This window comes from Tympanuchus pallidicinctus, unplaced genomic scaffold, assembly GCF_026119805.1.
Source record: "Tympanuchus pallidicinctus isolate F22 unplaced genomic scaffold, pur_lepc_1.0 scaffold8, whole genome shotgun sequence".
NCBI lineage: Eukaryota > Metazoa > Chordata > Aves > Galliformes > Phasianidae > Tympanuchus > Tympanuchus pallidicinctus.
Window position 1 is genome coordinate 26,443,582 of NW_026294802.1, and position 17,232 is coordinate 26,460,813.

The 17,232-nt window shown below is 46.2% G+C and overlaps 2 protein-coding genes across 2 annotated transcripts in view; both read right to left on the reverse strand.

Annotated features, from left to right (window-relative positions):
* Nucleotides 1-3,118: 3,118 nt before the first annotated feature.
* The window catches only part of LOC128073438 (uncharacterized), a 381,873-nt gene continuing 367,759 nt past the window's right edge, over nucleotides 3,119-17,232 (reverse strand). The window contains exon 2 of the mRNA XM_052668364.1: nucleotides 3,119-3,698. Within this exon, the coding sequence (XP_052524324.1) occupies nucleotides 3,167-3,698 (532 nt within the window). The 3' untranslated portion in view covers nucleotides 3,119-3,166. The remainder of the gene's footprint in view (nucleotides 3,699-17,232) is intronic.
* Nucleotides 6,829-16,156, reverse strand: LOC128073435 (glioma pathogenesis-related protein 1-like). The gene is made up of 6 exons (XM_052668360.1): nucleotides 15,864-16,156; nucleotides 13,445-13,690; nucleotides 12,931-13,043; nucleotides 11,892-11,974; nucleotides 10,986-11,012; nucleotides 6,829-10,903 (listed from the first exon to the last, which is right to left on the reverse strand). Exons 1-6 carry the CDS (start codon nucleotides 16,041-16,043, stop codon nucleotides 10,668-10,670), a joined length of 885 nt encoding a protein of 294 aa, XP_052524320.1. The 5' UTR covers nucleotides 16,044-16,156; the 3' UTR covers nucleotides 6,829-10,667.

Here is a 17,232-nt window from a genome sequence, read left to right on the forward strand (position 1 = left end):
GACGCCATAGAGCTGCTGTATAGTGACACAATAGAGCTCCATAGTGACCCCATACCAGTTCCCTTGTGACCCCATGGAGCTCCGTACGTTCCACATAATCGATCGATTATGACCCCACCGAGTACCATAGTGACCCCATAAAGCTCCACAGTGACCCCAACAAAGTTCCATTGTTACCCCTTAACAGCTTCTTTATGACCTCACAGAGCTCCGCAGTGACCCCACAGAGCTCCGTAGTCACCACATTAATGTTCTATTCTTACCCCATAACAGCTCCATTATGACTATAAGAGAACCACAGTGGCCCCCTAAGAGCTCCATAGTGAAACCATACAGCTGCACAGTGAGCCCAAAACAGTTCCGTACTGGCCCCACTCAGCTTCTTAGTCAACTAAGAATAATTTCTTGGAGACTCCATGGAGGTCCAAAGGGCCCCTATAACAGGAATATTAGGACCACATAGCAGCTCCATGGTGACCCCGTCCAGCTCTATAGTGACCTCACAACGTTTCCATCCTGACCCCCTAGAGCTCCATAGTGACCCCACAACAGTTGCGCTAGGAGCCCATAGAGCTTCATGTGACTCCTTAGCAGAGCCCTGGTGAGCACTCAGAGCTTCTTCGGGACCTCAAAAGAGTTCCACAGACCCCCTGTGGAGCTCTACAGTGTCCCCATAGAGCTGCAGAGTGACCCCATAACAGTTCCACTATGGCCCCTTAGAGCTCCATAGTGTTGTCCTAGAGCTCCACAGAGACCATATAGAGCTCCATGGCGACCCCAGAACAGTTCCATTAGGACTCCATGGAGCCCCAAAGCAATCCCCGAGCTGTTCCATTGTGACCCCATCAGAGTGCCCTTGGGACCCCATACAGCTTCTTAGGGACCTGAGAACAGTTCCATAGACACCCCATGGAGTTCCATAGAGACCCCATAGAGCTGCCTAGTGACCCCAGTAAAGTTCCGTTCGGTCACCATAGAGCTCTGTAGGTTCCAAATAACAGTTCTATTACGACCTCAAAGAGCTCCACTGTGACCCCAAAACAGTTCCGTTATGACCCCATGGAACTCCATAGTGATCCCATAAAAGTTCCATTGTTACGCCATTACAGTTCCCTTACGGCCAGAAGAGTTCCAGAGTGATGCCATAGAGCTGCTGTATAGTGACACAAGACAGCTCCATAGAGACCCCAGAACAGTTCCCTTGTGAACACATGGAGCTCCGTACGTTCCACATAATACATCGATTATGACCCCACAGAGTACCATAGTGACCCCATAAAGCTCCACAGTGACCCCAAAGTTCCATTGTTACCCCTTAACAGCTTCTTTATGACCATACAGAGCTCCATAGTGACCCCACAGAGCACCATGCTTACCCCATGATAGGTCCATTATGACCCCACGGAGCTCCATAGGGACCCCGTAGCGGTCCATTGTGACCCCATTAAAGTTCCATTCTGTCCCTGGAAGAGCTCCATAGTGACACCATAAAAGTCCCATTGTTACCCCATTACAGTTGCCTTACGGCCAGAAGAGTTCCAGAGTGACGCCATAGAGCTGCTGTATAGTGACACAATAGAGCTCCATAGTGACCCCATACCAGTTCCCTTGTGACCCCATGGAGCTCCGTACGTTCCACATAATAGATTGATTATGACCCCACCGAGTACCATAGTGACCCCATAAAGCTCCACAGTGACCCCAACAAAGTTCCAATGTTACCCCTTAACAGCTTCTTTATGACCCCACAGAGCTCCGTAGTCACCCCATTAATGTTCTATTCTTACCCCATAACAGCTCCATTATGACCATAAGATCTCCATAGTGACGCCACAGTGCTCCGTGTGGACTCCAAAACAATTCCATTAGGACTCCATGGAGCCCCAAAGCAATCCCTGAGCTGTTCCATTGTGACCCCATCACAGTTCCCATGGGACCCCATACAGCTTCTTAGGGACCTGAGAATAATTTCCATAGACACCCCATGGAGTTCCATAGAGACCCCATAGAGCTGCCTAGAGACCCCATATTATTTCCCTTGTGACCCCATAGAGCTCCGTAGATTCCACATAACAGATCTGTTACGACCTCAAAGAGCTCCATAGTGACCCCATTAAAGTTCCATTATGACCCCATGGAGCTCCACAGTGACCCCACAGAGCACCATGCTTACCGCATGATATGTACCATTATGACCACACGGAGCTCCATCGGGACCCCCTAGAGGTCCATTGTGACCTCATTAAAGTTCCATTCTGTCACCGGAAGAGTTGCATAGTGACACCAGAAATGTTCTATTGTAACCCTATAACGGTTCAATTATGACTTTGCGGGCTTCATAGTGAGCCCATAACAGTTCCATTATGACCCCATCAGAGCTCCACACTAAGCCCCGAGCTGTTCCATCGTGACCCCATAACAGTTCCCTTTTGACCCCATGGAGCTCCATACGTTCCACTTAATAGATCGATTATGACCCCACAGAGTACCATAGTGACCCCATAAAGCTCCACAGTGACCCCATCAAAGTTCCATTGTCATCCCTTAACAGCTTCTTTATGACCTCACAGAGCTCCGCAGTGACCCCACAGAGCTCCATGGTGACCCCATTACTGTTCTATTCTTACCCCATAACAGCTCCATTATGACCATAAGAGCTCCATAGTGACTCCAAAACAGTTCCATTATCACCCCATGGAGCCCCAAAGCAATCCCTGAGCTGTCCCCGGAAGAGCTCCATAGTTACACTAGGAAAGTATCATTGTAAACCCATAACAGTTCCATTATGACCCCATAGATCTTCCTAGTGACCACATAACTGTTCCATTCTAACCCCATAGAGCTCCATAGTGACCACATAAGATCTCCATAAGATCTCCATTCTTACACCATAAGAGCTCCATAGTTAAATGACTTCCATTTTGACCCCATGGAACTCCATAGTGATCCCATTTAAGTTCCATTGTTACCCTATTACAGTTCCCTTATCACAGAATCACAGAATTGTATGGGTTGGAAGGAACCTCCAGAGATCATCAAGTCCAACCCCCCTGCCAAAGCAGATTCCCCTACAGTAGGTCGCACAGGTAGGCATCCAGGCAGCTCTTGAACATCTCCAGAGAAGGAGACTCCACCAGCTCCCTGGGCAGCCTGTTCCAGTGCTCCGTCACCTCACTGTAAAGAAGTTCTTGCGCACATTTGTGCAGAACTTCCTGTGCTGCAGTTTCCAGCCGTTTCCCCTTGTCCTGTCTCCACTCACCACTGAAAAGAGTCCGGCCTCGCCATTCTGCCCCCCACACCTTAGACACTTATAGACCTGGATCAGGTCCCCTCTCAGTCTTCTTTTCTCAAGGCTGAACAGACCCAGTTCACTCAGCCTTTCCTCATAGGAGAGATGCTCCAGGCCCTTCACCATCTTCGTGGCCCTCCGCTGGACTCTTTCCAAGAGATCCCTGTCTTTTTTGTACTGGGGAGCCCAGAACTGGACACAGTGCTCCAGATGAGGCCTCACCAGGGCAGAGTAGAGGGGGAGGATCACCTCCCTCGACCTGCTGGACACGCTCTTTTTAATGCACCCCAGGATGCCATTGGCCTTTTTGGCCACAAGGGCACACTGCTGGCTCATGGCCAACCTGTCGTCCACCAGGACACCCAGGTCCCTTTCCGCAGAGCTCCCCTCCAGCAGCTCATCCCCCAACCTGTACCGGTGCATGCAATTATTCCTCCCCAGATGCAAGGCTCTACACTGGCTTTTGTTAAACCTCATCTGGTTTCTTTCTGCCCAGCTCTCCAGCCTGTCCAGGTCTTGCTGAATGGCAGCGCAGCCGTCAGGCGTGTCAGCCAATCCTCCCAACTTCGTATCATCAGCAAACTTGCTGAGAGTGGCGACTGTTCCCTCATCAAGGTCATTAATGAAGATGTTGAACAAGACTGGACCCAGCACAGACCCCTGAGGAACACCGCTGCTTACAGGTCTCCAACCGGACTCTGCACCACCAACAACGACCCTCTGCGCTCTGCCAGTCAGCCAGTTTTCAACCCACCTCACTGTCCACTCATCTATCCCACACTTGCTCAGCTTTGTTATAAGGATGTCGTGGGGGACAGTATCAAATGCCTTGCTGAAATCAAGGTAGACTATATCTCTGCTCTCCCCCCATCCACCCAGCCAGAGACAACATCATAGAAGGCTACCAGGTTGGTCAAGCACAACCTCCCCCTTGTGAACCCGTGCTGACTACTCCTGCTAGCCTCCTTTTCTTCCAGTTGTCTGGAGATGACATCCAGCACCAGCTGTTCCATCTCCTTTCCAGGGACAGAGGTGAGGCTGACTGGCCTATAATTGCCTGGATCTTCCTTCGTGCCCTTTTTGAAGACCGGAGTGACATTGGCTATCCTCCAGTCTTCAGGCACCTCCCCCGTCCTCCAAGACCTCTCAAAGATGACAGAAAGCAGTTCAGCAATCAGCTCTGCCAGCTCCCTCAGCACCTGTGGATGCATCCCATTGGATCCCATGGATTTGTGAACATTGGTGTTGCCTAGGCGCTCTCGGACCACCTCTTCCCTGACTGAAGGGAGGTCATCCATTCCCCAGACCCTCTCACTAACCTCCAGGGTCTCGGATTCCCGAGGGGGAGCTTTTTCACTGAAGACAGAAGCAAAGAAGGCATTCAGTATCTCCGCCTTCTCAGCATCCCCCGTTACCAGAACACTCCTGTCACTTAGCAGGAGAGCCACATTCCCCCCAAGCTTCCTTTTACTGTTAACGTACTTAAAAAAGCCTTCTTTATTATCCTTTATCCCCTTTGCCAGATTTAATTCCAGGTGGGCTTTAGCCTTCCTCGTCGCATCCCTGCAGGCCCTGACAACATTCCTGTATCCCTCCCAAGTGGTCAGACCCTTTTTCCACATTTCATGGGCCTTCTTCTTTCCTTTGAGTTTGTGCACGAGCTCCTTGCTCATCCACACAGGTCTCCTGCCACCCTTTCCCAATTTCTTCCTCACAGGGACGCACCGATCCTGATCAGCTTGGAAGAAGAGCTGCTTAAATGCCGACCAGCTCTCACAGGCCCCCTTGCCTTCGAACACCCCAGCCCAAGGGATAGCTCCAAGTAGGTCCCAGAAGAGATCACAGTTGGCTCTCCTAAAGTCCAGGATAGCAATCCTACTTTTTGCTTTACTTGTTCCACTCAGGATCTTGAACTCCACCATCTCGTGGTCACTACAACCCAAGCTGCCCGCAACCTTTACTTCCCTGACAAGCCCTTCTCTAATAGTGTGAATAAGGTCCAGCAGTACCCCTCTCCTCGTCGATTCCTCAACCACCTGCATCAGGAAGTTGTCTTCAACACATTGCAGGAACCGTCTGGACCGCGCATGCCTGGCCACATTGCTTTTCCAGCAAATATCTGGATAATTGAAGTCCCCCATAAGCACCAGCACCTGGGATCGTGATGCTGCTTCCAACTGTTTGTGGAAGGCCTCATCAACCTCCTCCTCCTGATCAGGGGGCCTGTAGCACACTGCCACAACAGTGTCAGCCATACCAGCCCGCCCCATGATTCTCACCCACAAGCTCTCCACTGCCACAGCGCTCTCCCCCAGGTGGAGTTCAGTACATTCCTTGTGAACTACATCATGGCTCAGAATTTGAGATACTGAGTTCACAAACAGTAGGTCTAAAATAAAGGAGGGGAAACATTAATAGCAGTTACACATGCTAATTTCAGCCAGTATTTCTTAACTTGAAGCATGGCTTTCAGACAGGGTTTGTTTTCCTTTGCTAACAGAGGTATGTAGGAGCAATAGGTGGTTGAAGCCAAAAGTCTCTAAAAACAAATTGAAGCCACCAGTGATTCAAGCTTTTTGAATGAGGCTGAGATCTTCATTTCTGAACCGGAATCTGTTCTGAGCCCGCCTCATTTCTCCCACACCTGGTTTTCTTCCCTACTCCCCTCTCTGGCAGCTTAGGGTGGATGTTACCTACTCTGTGTGTCACATTTTGTCACTTTCATATATCCTAATATTAGGTTTCTTCCACTGGCACTCCATTTTAAACCTCGCTCTATCAATCTTTGCCTGTATTTTTTCAGCTAGAGAGAACAAAGATTAGCTCTGAGAGAAGAATGGAATAGTAACACTGACAATAGAATAACTTAAATGGAGACTAACACATGCAGGCTTAGTAAAGGACAAGCTTTATTCTTTCTCTTCTTTAAAAGTAATACAAAGTTAAATCTCCAATATTAAGAGAAAATGATGTTTGGGATAATTGAAATTTAATGAAAATGAGTTATTGCTTCTTTTGGACCCAGAGTTAAGTTCAACTTAAGAGCTGAAGGAGCACTTAGACGATGCTCTCAGACACAGAGTATGATCATAGAATCATAGAGTCACAAGGTTGGAAAGAACCTGCAAGATCGTCTAGTCCAACCATCCTGCCATTACTATTGCTACCACACACCGCTAACCCATATCTCGCAGCTCCTCATCCAGAAGTCTCTTGGAACTGCCAGGGATGGTGACTCCACCACCTCCCTGGGCAGCCATTCCAGTGCCTGACCACCCTCTGAGAGAAAAAGTTTTTCCTTATGTCTAATCTAAATCTCCCCTGACACAACTTGCAGCCATTTCCTCGGGTCCTGTTTGTTGCCTGGGAAACGAGGCCAAACCCTTCTTCACCCCAACCTGCCTTCAGGAGGTTGCAGAGTGCAATGAGGTCTCCCCTGAGCCTCCTCTTCTCCAGACTGAACAATCCCAGCTCCCTCAGCCACTCCTCATAAGACTTGTGCTCCAGACCCCTCACCAATTTTGTTACCCTTCTCTGAACACGCTCCAGGGCCTCAATGTCTTTCTTGTAGTGAGGGGCCCAAAACTGAACACAGTACTCAAGGTGCAGCCTCACCAGTGCTGAGTACAGTGGGACAATTATCTCCCTGCTCCTGCTGGCCACACTATTTCTAATGCAGGCCAGGATGCCATTGGCCCTCTTGGCCACCTGGGCACATTGTGGGCTCATGTTCAGCCGAGCATCAACCAACGCCTCCAGGTCCCTTTCCTCTTCACAGTCATCCAACCACTCATCCCCAAGCCTGTAGCGCTGCACGGGGCTATCGTGCCCAAAGTGCAGCACCCGACACTTGGCCTTGTTCAACCTCATCCCATTCACCTCAGCCCAGCGATCCAGCTTATCCAGATCCCTTTGAAGGGCCTCCCTACCATCAGGCAAATCAACACCACCTCCCAGCTTGGTGTCATCTGCAAACTTACTGAGGGTACACACAATCCCCTCATCTAAGTCATTAATAAAGATATTAAACAAGATGGGTCCCAGCACTGACCCCTGGTGGACAGCACTTGAAATGGGTCGCCAGCTGGACTTAGTTCCATTAATCACAACCTGTTGGGCATGGCCCTCTAGCCAGTTCCTTACCCAAAGAAGGGTATACCTGTCCAGGCCACAGGCAGCCAGTTTCCCTAGAAGAAGCCTGTGAGAGACCACATCAAAGGCTTTGGTGAAGTCTACATTGACTGTATCAACAGCCTTTTCCCCGTCTATCGTCTGGTCACCCAGTCGTAGAAGATGAGGTTGGTCAAGCCCAATCTGCTTTTCATGAACCCGTGCTGGCTGGGCCTGATCCCCTGGATGCCACACACATGCTGTGCAATCTCGTCCAAGATGATTTGCCCCATAACTTTTGCTGGTGCTGATGTCAGACTGACAGGCCTGTAGTTCCCTGCATTCTCCTTACCTTATCTTGCAGATAGGAGTCACATCAGCAAGCCTCCAGTCCTCTGGGACCTCTCCAGATAACCAAGAGTGCTGGTAGATGGTGGAGAGCAGCTTGGCAATCACCTCCGCCAGCTCCCTCAGCACCTGAGGGTGGAACCTCTCCGGTCCCATGGATTTATGACAGTCCAGATGGAGGAGGAGCTCTCTAACCATCTCCACCTGAATCACCCAGGATGTATTCTGCATAGCATCCCAGACTTCCAGACCAGGGTGTAAAGTGCTCTGAGGATGTCTGATCTGCCTATTAAAGGCAGATGTAAAGAAAGCAATGAGGACCTCAGCCTTCACCTTATCCTCAGTGGTTACATTCCCTGCTGCATCAAGTAAAGGATGGAAATTCTCCTTGGTTCTTTTCTTACCGTTGATATATTTGTGAAAGGATTTCTTATTCCCTTTCATTGCAGTGGCCAAACTGAGCTTGAGTTGGGCTTTTGCCTTCCTAACTTCCACCCTGCATACCTTAGCAACTTCCTTGTAATCCCCCCAAGTAGCCTATCCCTTCTTCCAAAGGACATAGATCTCTTTTTCTTCTGGAGTCTCAAAAGCAATTCCTGGTTCATTCACACCAGTCTTCTTCCCCTACGGCTTGCCTTACAGCATTCAGGAACAGCCTGTTCTTGTGCCTTTAAAACTTCCATCTTGAGGAGCATCCAGGCTTCCTGGACCTTTTGCCCTTAAGGAGGGACTCCTAAGGGATATCTGCAACAAGCATCCTAAACAGGTCAGAGTCCGCCCTCTAGAAGTTCAAGATAACAGTTTTGCTACTCACCCTTCTGACATCTCCTAGAATAGAGAATTCTACAATTTCGTGGTCATTCTGCCCAAGACAGTCCCTAGCCTTTAGATCTCCTGCCAGTCCTTCTCTGTTAGTGAAGAGCAGGTCAAGCAGGGCACCACCCCTGGCAGGCTCTCATACCAGCTGAGTAAAGAAGCTATTTTCCATGCACTCTGGAAACCTCTTGGAATACTTTCTCTGCAGTATTGTATTTCCAACATATATCAGGGAAGTTGAAGTCTTCAATGAGAACAAGTGCTGGCGATTGTGCAACTTCTGCAGTCTGCTCATAGAATGCCTCATCCATCACTTCATCCTGATTAGGTGGTCTATAAAAGACCCCCACTAAGATGTCGCTCCTACAGGCCTTCCCCTGATCCTTACCCATAGATGTTCAACTTTATCATTCACAACCCCAAGCTCTTCGACATCAAAACACACTTTAATATGAAGTGCCACACCACCATCCTTCCTTCCTTGTCTATCTCTTCTGGAGAGCTTGTAGCCATCCATCACAGTACTCCTGTCATGGGAATGGTTCCACCATGTTTTGGTAACAGCAACTGGGTCATAGTTAGCCTCACAATTGCTTCCAGCTCCTCCTGCTTGTTGTCCACGCTGTGTGAGTCATCCGCCTCTCCCCCAGTTCCAGCACTGTTCTCTTAGGCTCATCTCTGGCGAGCCCTGTTGTGTCTCCTTCCCCCACTGTAGCTAGTTTAAAGCTCTATCGATAAGCCCTGCTAGCTTTATTGAGGATTGTTTCCCTCTTTGAGATAGGTGGGTTCCACGGATGGACAATTGGCCATGATCAAAGAACCCAAAGTTTCTGCTTCGACACCAGCATCTGAGCCAATTATTCATTGCTTGGGCTTTCCAAGCCCACTCTGTGTCCTTCACTGCCCCTGAAAGTATAGAACAAAAGATCACTTGAGCTCCTTTTCCTTGAACTAAATGCCCTAAACCTCTGAAATCTCTTTTCATAGTTTACAGGTTTCCCTGAGCAATTTCATCATTACTCACTGAACTATGAGTAATGGAAAGTAATCAGTGGACCTGACCAGCTTTGGGAGTTCCCTGGTTATGCACCTGACCTGGGCCTTCCTCTGAGAAGGGAGTCACCCACTACGATCACCTTTCTTTCTTTCCTGACAGAGGCAGTCTAAAGGCGTGGGGGTGACCACCTCGCCTTAGGCTCCCTCCTAGACAGATCCTCCATCACCTCACCACTCATCGCCCCTTCAATTTCCAGCGTCTCAAACCTGTTGCTTAGCAGGAGCTGGGGAAGCGGGCTAGGCAGTGATGCTGAGTTGAAACTCTCTTCCAACCCTTCTCATCTGTCAGGTCTGTCTGATTGTGACAGGGCAGGGGTCCACACCTTTCTGGGGATATCTCCCTGGCACCCTTCCCTCTGGCACGCCAGCAAGTCACTCCACCAGTCGATTTCCCGCTCACGCTCCCTACTGGTCCTTAGTCTCTCCACCTCCTCTTTGGGCTCCACCACCAGGCTGAGCAGCTCATCCACCTGCTCACACCTCACACAGGTGGAATCCCTGCCACCCCTCCCCAGGCAGCAGCAGGCTCAGGCACTCCTTGCAGCTGGAGACCTGAACAGCCACACTTCTGGGCAGGCCCTCTGTCTGGGTTGCTGTCTCTGTCTTTTTTGAAAAGCCTTAAAAAGAGCTTTTTTGTTGGCCTTTTTCACTTCAGGTCCCTTGATTTTTTGGTAGTCCTGCATGGAGCTGGAAGTTGGATTCAATAATCATTGAGGTCCCTTCCAACTTGGGATATTCTGATTCTACGATTCAGATCTTTGTGATGCTCCAGGTTTCCAGAAGGCTTATTAGCATACGCAGCAGTACACTGCCTACATGGTCCTTCCAGCAAACTTCCCCCGAAGCTGAGTTAAGAGGCTCTTACAGATGTAGAAGCCACGCTAATAAATTAAAGCAACTCCATGCACAGCCATTTAAATCTTGTCCTGAATGCAGAAGCATTTTGCATTGGATAAACACCACGAAGTATAGCAGAGATGACTGCTTTTTATCAAACACGCAGTTCTCTAATGGAATGGTAGAATCACTATCAGCATCTTAGCAATCATTACACATATATAAACATGTGTGGAAACCACCGCTGCGCTAAACGAACACCTACAGCACTCAGTACCAAAAACAGTGGCCTTAAAATCAAGACACTAACACAGTAGTGGTCACAGGAAGAATGCAGCTGCCCAGCTGTGGGTGTGCGGGCCGGGGGCCGATGGGCTGGAGGCTGGGGGGGACGAGGCTGTGGTGGCTGCGGCAGTGTGTCCCAGTCTGGATACCAGTTGGTATAACCTAAAAAAGAATAAAGAAATGATTGTTAAAGTCTGATCAACTAAGCCATAGTCAAAACAGTGAAAAGCAATCAAATACATACTTATAAGTTTCTCACGTTCTGCGTTCACTGTGGAGAGATCAGAAAAAAGACATCAATGCAACAGTCTCTGTCCTGTAGGAGAATATAGCAAAACTGGTTGTAGGATCTAGCACTGAACTAACAGAAGCTCTCTTTTTCCTCTCCGGCCCCCTAGTCTTTGTGATGCTGATAGCCTTTCTGTGGCCTGTCAGCCTGTGATTTCAAAATGAGTCAGCCAGGACATCACAGAAGGAAAACAAATAGCAAATGCTCAATTATTTTTACAGCTGAAGCTATCTAGAGTCTGGCTAGTAGAGAACATCTCCTGTGAAACGCTGCACAAGAGTAATATTTAAGACACTCTTGCATGCCTGTTACTCTCTGACCATTTAAAACACTGTTTCTGACTAATTTGGGACTGGGTGAGACAATTAAGATCCACGGCAGCAAACCGCTGTGGAAAAACAAGCTCTCATTGCTCTATTTCAGAAAATTGTAACAGTTACAACAAAGTATTTTTCAGTATAGTCTCATTATTGGTTCAGAAGTATAGTTTTCAGGAAAATGTGTTAGGACATATAAATGAATGGAAAAATTGAGTATACTATTTCTCCTGGGGAAAAAAAAGTCAGATGGGAATATTTGTTGGGTATATTTTAGTTTTGACTTCCCTGCAGATAAAAGGTAAAAAGTAATCTAACCGATACATCTTTTGATTGGAAACTCTGCTTTGTACCTCCAGGAACCCTAAATTACACAATGTTCCAATTGATAACTTCATACACTATCCTAACCTGACTTTAGTCCTGTGGTGGGCTACAGACCCACTATGTACTTAGTGCAAACTGACCCACCACTGTATTTTTACTGATATTTATGACACCACTATTTCTATGCAATCTCCTTAGTGAATCACTTTGATCTTACCACAGAGATTGCCCACACACTGGTCGTTACTGCATCCACTACATGGTTGTCCTGCTTTATAAGGTTTTGTTGGGTAATTTCCCCTGAAAAGGAGAAGAACAGTATTTTGTTAGCTCAGTCTTTGGAAGGGCACTTTAAACACACATGCTAGAATAATATTTATTGGGAAGCTATTATTGGGCAAAACAACCCTTATCCAAAAAAGGATCATTATCACTATCTGAAATTCCACTTAGGTGAGACTCATACTCTCACTGACATGCAGAGGTTTCTTGTGCAATGCTGTATTATTCAGCCCAAGTTTATGGGAATCTGCTTTTAGTCCTTCATTACCCATCTGTATTTTTTAAAATCCATAAAATGTATGTCTAGAAATCACAAAGCATGAGATGAACTTGAACACTGTCATCCTTTTGCACTAGAATCAGAGAATAATTTAGGTTGGAAAAGGCACTTAAGACAACAAAGTTCAACCATCAGCTAACACTACCAGGTTCAGCACTGACCCTTGCCCTTTATTGCCATGTCCACATATCTCTTAAATACCTCCAGATACGAGGACACCACCACCTCCCTGGTCAGTAATGCCTGACCACCTTTCTACAAATAAATTCTTCCTAATATTTAATCTAAACCTTCCCTGACACAACTTGAAGCTATTCCTTCACATCCTATCAATTGTTGCCTGAGAAAAGAGACTGACATCCCACTCACTGCAACGTCCTTTCAGGTGGCTGTAGAGAACAATGAGGTCTTCTCTCAATCTCATTTTGTCCAGAAAATGGATTTTATTCCACAGCCCTTGCTGACAGCATGTGCCCTCTGCCAGGATCTGCTCATCTGCTTTTATAGAGAGTGATTTTCTGCAGCTCAGACTGCCCAGCACCTAATGCTTTAGATGGTCAGGGGAACCACTGATTGGTGGACATAGCTTCTGAAATTTGTTATAATGCTCCTGCCATTGGTAAAATCTGATGTTGTTAGTTAAAGCACATTTAAAAACAAAAGCATGAAACCCCAAGTGCCATAATTGACTTACGCTGGCCCATAGTCACAAACAAAATGTGCCACATTGTTGAAACCTTGAAGATTGTGAATTCTATGGCAGAAGTGAACTGCACAGCCAACTTTGTAACTCGTTGCCCAAACAACCTGAAGGGAAAAGTGAAACGTGATGCACCTGATCAAGGTCTGTAAAAGCAACCAGAACCAGAATTCACAGTATTGATGAAGGAGTTGGTGACTGAGTGGAAGGATCTTGTGAAAGTTTAAAACAGGCAACGCTGACAACCCAAAGCGTGCCTGGGACCAATGACTGATAGGTGGTCTGGCACCTATTGCCTGCCTCCCTCAGAAGCCAGGGAGATAATCTCTTCCAACCATTAATGAAACAGAGCTCAGACAGCCCTGCAGATCAGAATTTATTTCCAATCTCATTGAGCACTAGTATACGGAGTAAAAACCCTGCCATAACTTGTGTTCCAAAGCAGTCTGGTCCATGTCTGCATTTTTTTTTTTTAAACACAATAAATCACTGGGCACGTAAGACTCACCTGGGTGTAGTGACCACACTTGTCAGTGCAGTGACGGGTGTTGAAATCATAACTGCTGACTTCATTAAACCAGTCAGTCAGAGCTACGTGCACAGAAAAGATGGTGGCGGTGCCAGTCCAGATGTTTTCTCCAATAGATGTAAAGGTGGGGTGCATCTTCTGTGGTATTTTAAGGTAGATATTGTGCTCAAACATGCACCTCTTTGCCCACGCCTTGGCAGATTTAGCTAAAGCAGGGTCCCAGGACTGTAGAAAAGAAGGAAAATACAATGTAACCTGAACTGCAGTGAGTTAGGTGGATTCAGGTATTCTAAAAGAGTAGACTGCTATTTTTTTTCTTTGCATTCAGCTTCTTTGTCTTGTCTTTTCTATTCTTAAAGCAAGAGATTTTCTTCTTCCTTCTCCCTCAGATATTAGTGGACATGTAGCACCTCTCACTGTTCTGTAATATCTGACTTGTTATGATGCTTAGAGCTGGACTGCAGTGTTTAAGCTGCCATGTCTGTGTGGAGACTGCAGAAAGATTTATGCCACCAGGCAATAAAATGGCAAGTGGAAGTAGGTATGGAAAAATAAATAAGTTAAAGTAAGTAAGTGAAGGGATGTGAGGAAAAAAAAAAAAAAGAATTTTAGCTTTGTGTTCATAATGACAGGTTTGGAGCTGACCATTACTATGCATAAATCAATGCCGAGTAGTACTATTGTATAATCAATAGATATCAAGATGTTACAACCACAAAATAAACAAGAGAGTTAGGTGAAGTAGACTATGATAACAAGAGAGAATAAATGGAAGGCTTACCCTTATGCTGGGCTCACCACAAAACTCCAATAAAGGCAATCTCTAGAAGAGATCCTTCCCTACTGGCAGTCAGCTCTTCAATAGGTCTACGAGGGGGGCAGCCTGGCTCCACCCCTTCCAGCAGCACAGCTGAATTGCCTTCAGCTGTGCTCCTCTGGCTGACTCATGGCTCACCTCAGGTGGTCAGAGGTTCAGGCTCTGACTCAGTAATTCCCATACATGCTATAAATGACAAAGTTTTAGAAATTCTTTGAGAAGGAATGGAGAATGAAAAAAAATATATAAGTACACTACAAGTCCTGTTAAAAACTGTGCGCAGTACCTCACTTTAAGAAGGAGACATTGGAACTGGAAGGGATGCAGAGAACATAGGGGAGCACGATCATCCTAAGAATGGAAGGCTTTCATAAAGCAACATCCTATACAGCAGCTTTTATCTTGTGTTAAGTATGTAAGCAAGCAATGCTCGCATGTTCTTCCCAATACAGGCACCAGAGCCTATCAGAAGAAGCTAGTAGTTATCAAAAGCAAATAAAATGCTGGGAGATATCATCACGGAGCTTGTAGGTAGACTGTGCAGCTCTTTGCTGTGAGTTGTTAGGGATGATAAAAACTTGCAGAGACTGAAAAAAGTCATGCAAGAAAAGTCCATTGTGAGCTTTCAAACACAATGGAACAGGTTTCTTTATATTTGTCCTCTTATTCCAGCATTGCTGGATCTTTGCTCCAAGCAGCTAAGTTGCCTCTGGTGCTTTTCCATTATCAATTAAATATAGATAGATTTAACAAAGTTCCAAGAAATTAAAATCATGAGTAGTATGAATGTTACTTCTTTGCTGTGATCGTCTTTACATAAAATGACTCATAGCATCATCATTTATGTGATTATGCATTTAGCTTCCTTTTCAGCTAAGCAGCACTGCCTGAAGGCTCAAAGCAATGACATGAGCTGACTGGGGTTATCTCCCCCACCTATCTGTCTTCTCCTTACACACTCCATTGAGCAAGCTAAGACTGATACACAGCCTGTTCTGAGATCCATTACATTTATGGGGAGATCTGCTTTCTAGTCCAGATACTAGCACCCCTGCTCTCCAAGCCCTGTTGCAGCAAATCAAGATGAGGCATCTATTTGAATGTCCAAGCAAATCTCTTTCTTCAGTACATATTCTAGATTGGAGGAAACAAGGCAAGAGACTAGATTTCCAATAAACCCTGTGGTACAGGTTGCCTTCCAGGAGTTTTTTAATACCAAACAGATTTCTTGTAAGAAAACTGGGCTAATATAATGAAGATTACTGTCTCTCTCTGAAAAACGTAAATGAAATGCTGAGAACTGAACATTATATATATTTCATTTAAATACAGTCCTTAGCTGTGGCTGACAATTAGAGCAACAATCTGTTCCTATACAAGAAATCCCCTTCCAATTATTAAGATAGAACAGTACTGCAAAAATGAATTGCTTTCTATTTCCTACCAAGAATGATCGTACATAGTGCAGAAATCACTGACAAAAAGGGAAAGAAAAGCACAGAGGAAATGCAAACGAGGATGGTCTAAAATCAGCAGCACCATCTTAATTAATTTTCAAATAGATCACAGAAGTCTCCTTACCATACGAAGCATATTGCTGGCTGGTGGATTCACTTTGGATCGGAAGCCGTTGTGAGCTCTCACACAGTCCTCAATGAACTTCGCATCTTCTATGTCAGGCAAGGGATATTGGTCATATGTATGACAGCAAACAAAGAGATCAAGCAAGAACAGCACAGCAAAGAAAAAGGTGATTTTCATAATTCTTCAACGCTTTTGGTATTTTTTTTGAAGTTTTTAAAAGAAGAATTGCTCAGGTGGAGTCAGTACTGCTGGGTTCTTCCTCTGTAGTCCTTCGGGTGTTGAAATACTTGAAAGTGTCTGCCAAAGCAACAGGAAGTGAAACTGCTTCCTAAGATGAAGATCTAACTGACATCACATCTGCTGGCTGCCCATGAAACAGGCATCTGCCATGCATATCGTCGAGGGGCAATGTTAAAGATATGACTCTGTCTTTTCTTTGAGTGTGTTTCATTCTGGTTGACTGCCAAGCTATTTGGTGGCTGTTGGTGCTAACCACAGAGGTGATGCATAATGAGTTTGCTAAAACTCCTCTGAACCATAAAAATTCTAGCTATGATAAAACACAGATCTGCTGTTCATCTGATTTTCTTACATCATTATTTTGCAGGACCTTTCCTCCTTCTCAGAATTACTCTAAGAACAAACAGAAGTAGCGAAACTGTGTACATTAAATTTTAACCTCACTAGAAGGAAAAAAGTTCCTAAGCAGCAGGAACAGACTTGCTGACCTTTTGGTTTGGTGTGTACAAAGGCATGCCTTAGAAATCCAAGCCATGAATGCATGTTGATTCTCTGTCAGTAGCCACCTGTGCTTATCTGATAGGCTGACATTATTGGAAGAGCCTTCTGTGCTCCCGGAAAGAGAACACTGTGGGATTAGCGCTCCTGGTGTAAAACTCCAAGCCTGATCCCTTCCTGGGGCAGCAGGATGTGCGCTGGTGGGATCTGCATTGTCTCATTAATGCTTCCACAAGCTGGTTAATCTTTAATTTCAAAACGGTGGTCCTCCAACTCCATCACATTTATATCTATCTATGCTATTAATAGGAGGCATGTAACTATTTCTCTGCGTGCACATGTATGGATGTCAAGCATTACTAATTCTCCCCCACCCATGTCTTGGCCCAGCCGTGATTTGCTGACTGATTTCATGAAGGTAGGGCCAGCTGCAGAAGGCAATGGTGTGGTGGACACCTTCTGGGGCTTTGGATCATCTGGGAGAGAAAGAAACAGGTCCCACAGTTGTCTTTGTTGGCTATATTACACACACACAGACTGCAAAAATAGAACGCAAGTAGCACACCAAAATTGCACCATCAATTTAGCAATTGCACCGGATTTAGCAATCCAGTGATCTAGCAGTTTT

Bases quoted from the DNA above. Each gene is read 5' to 3' on its own strand.
- LOC128073435 (XM_052668360.1), bottom strand. From the start codon at position 16,043: ATGAAAATCACCTTTTTCTTTGCTGTGCTGTTCTTGCTTGATCTCTTT. The intron at 13,044-13,444 runs GTGAGTCTTACG...TTTTCCCTTCAG, and splicing joins AGTGTGGTCACTACACCCAG to GTTGTTTGGGCAACGAGTTA. The intron at 10,904-10,985 runs GTATGTATTTGA...ATTCTTTTTTAG, and splicing joins AGAACGTGAGAAACTTATAA to GTTATACCAACTGGTATCCA.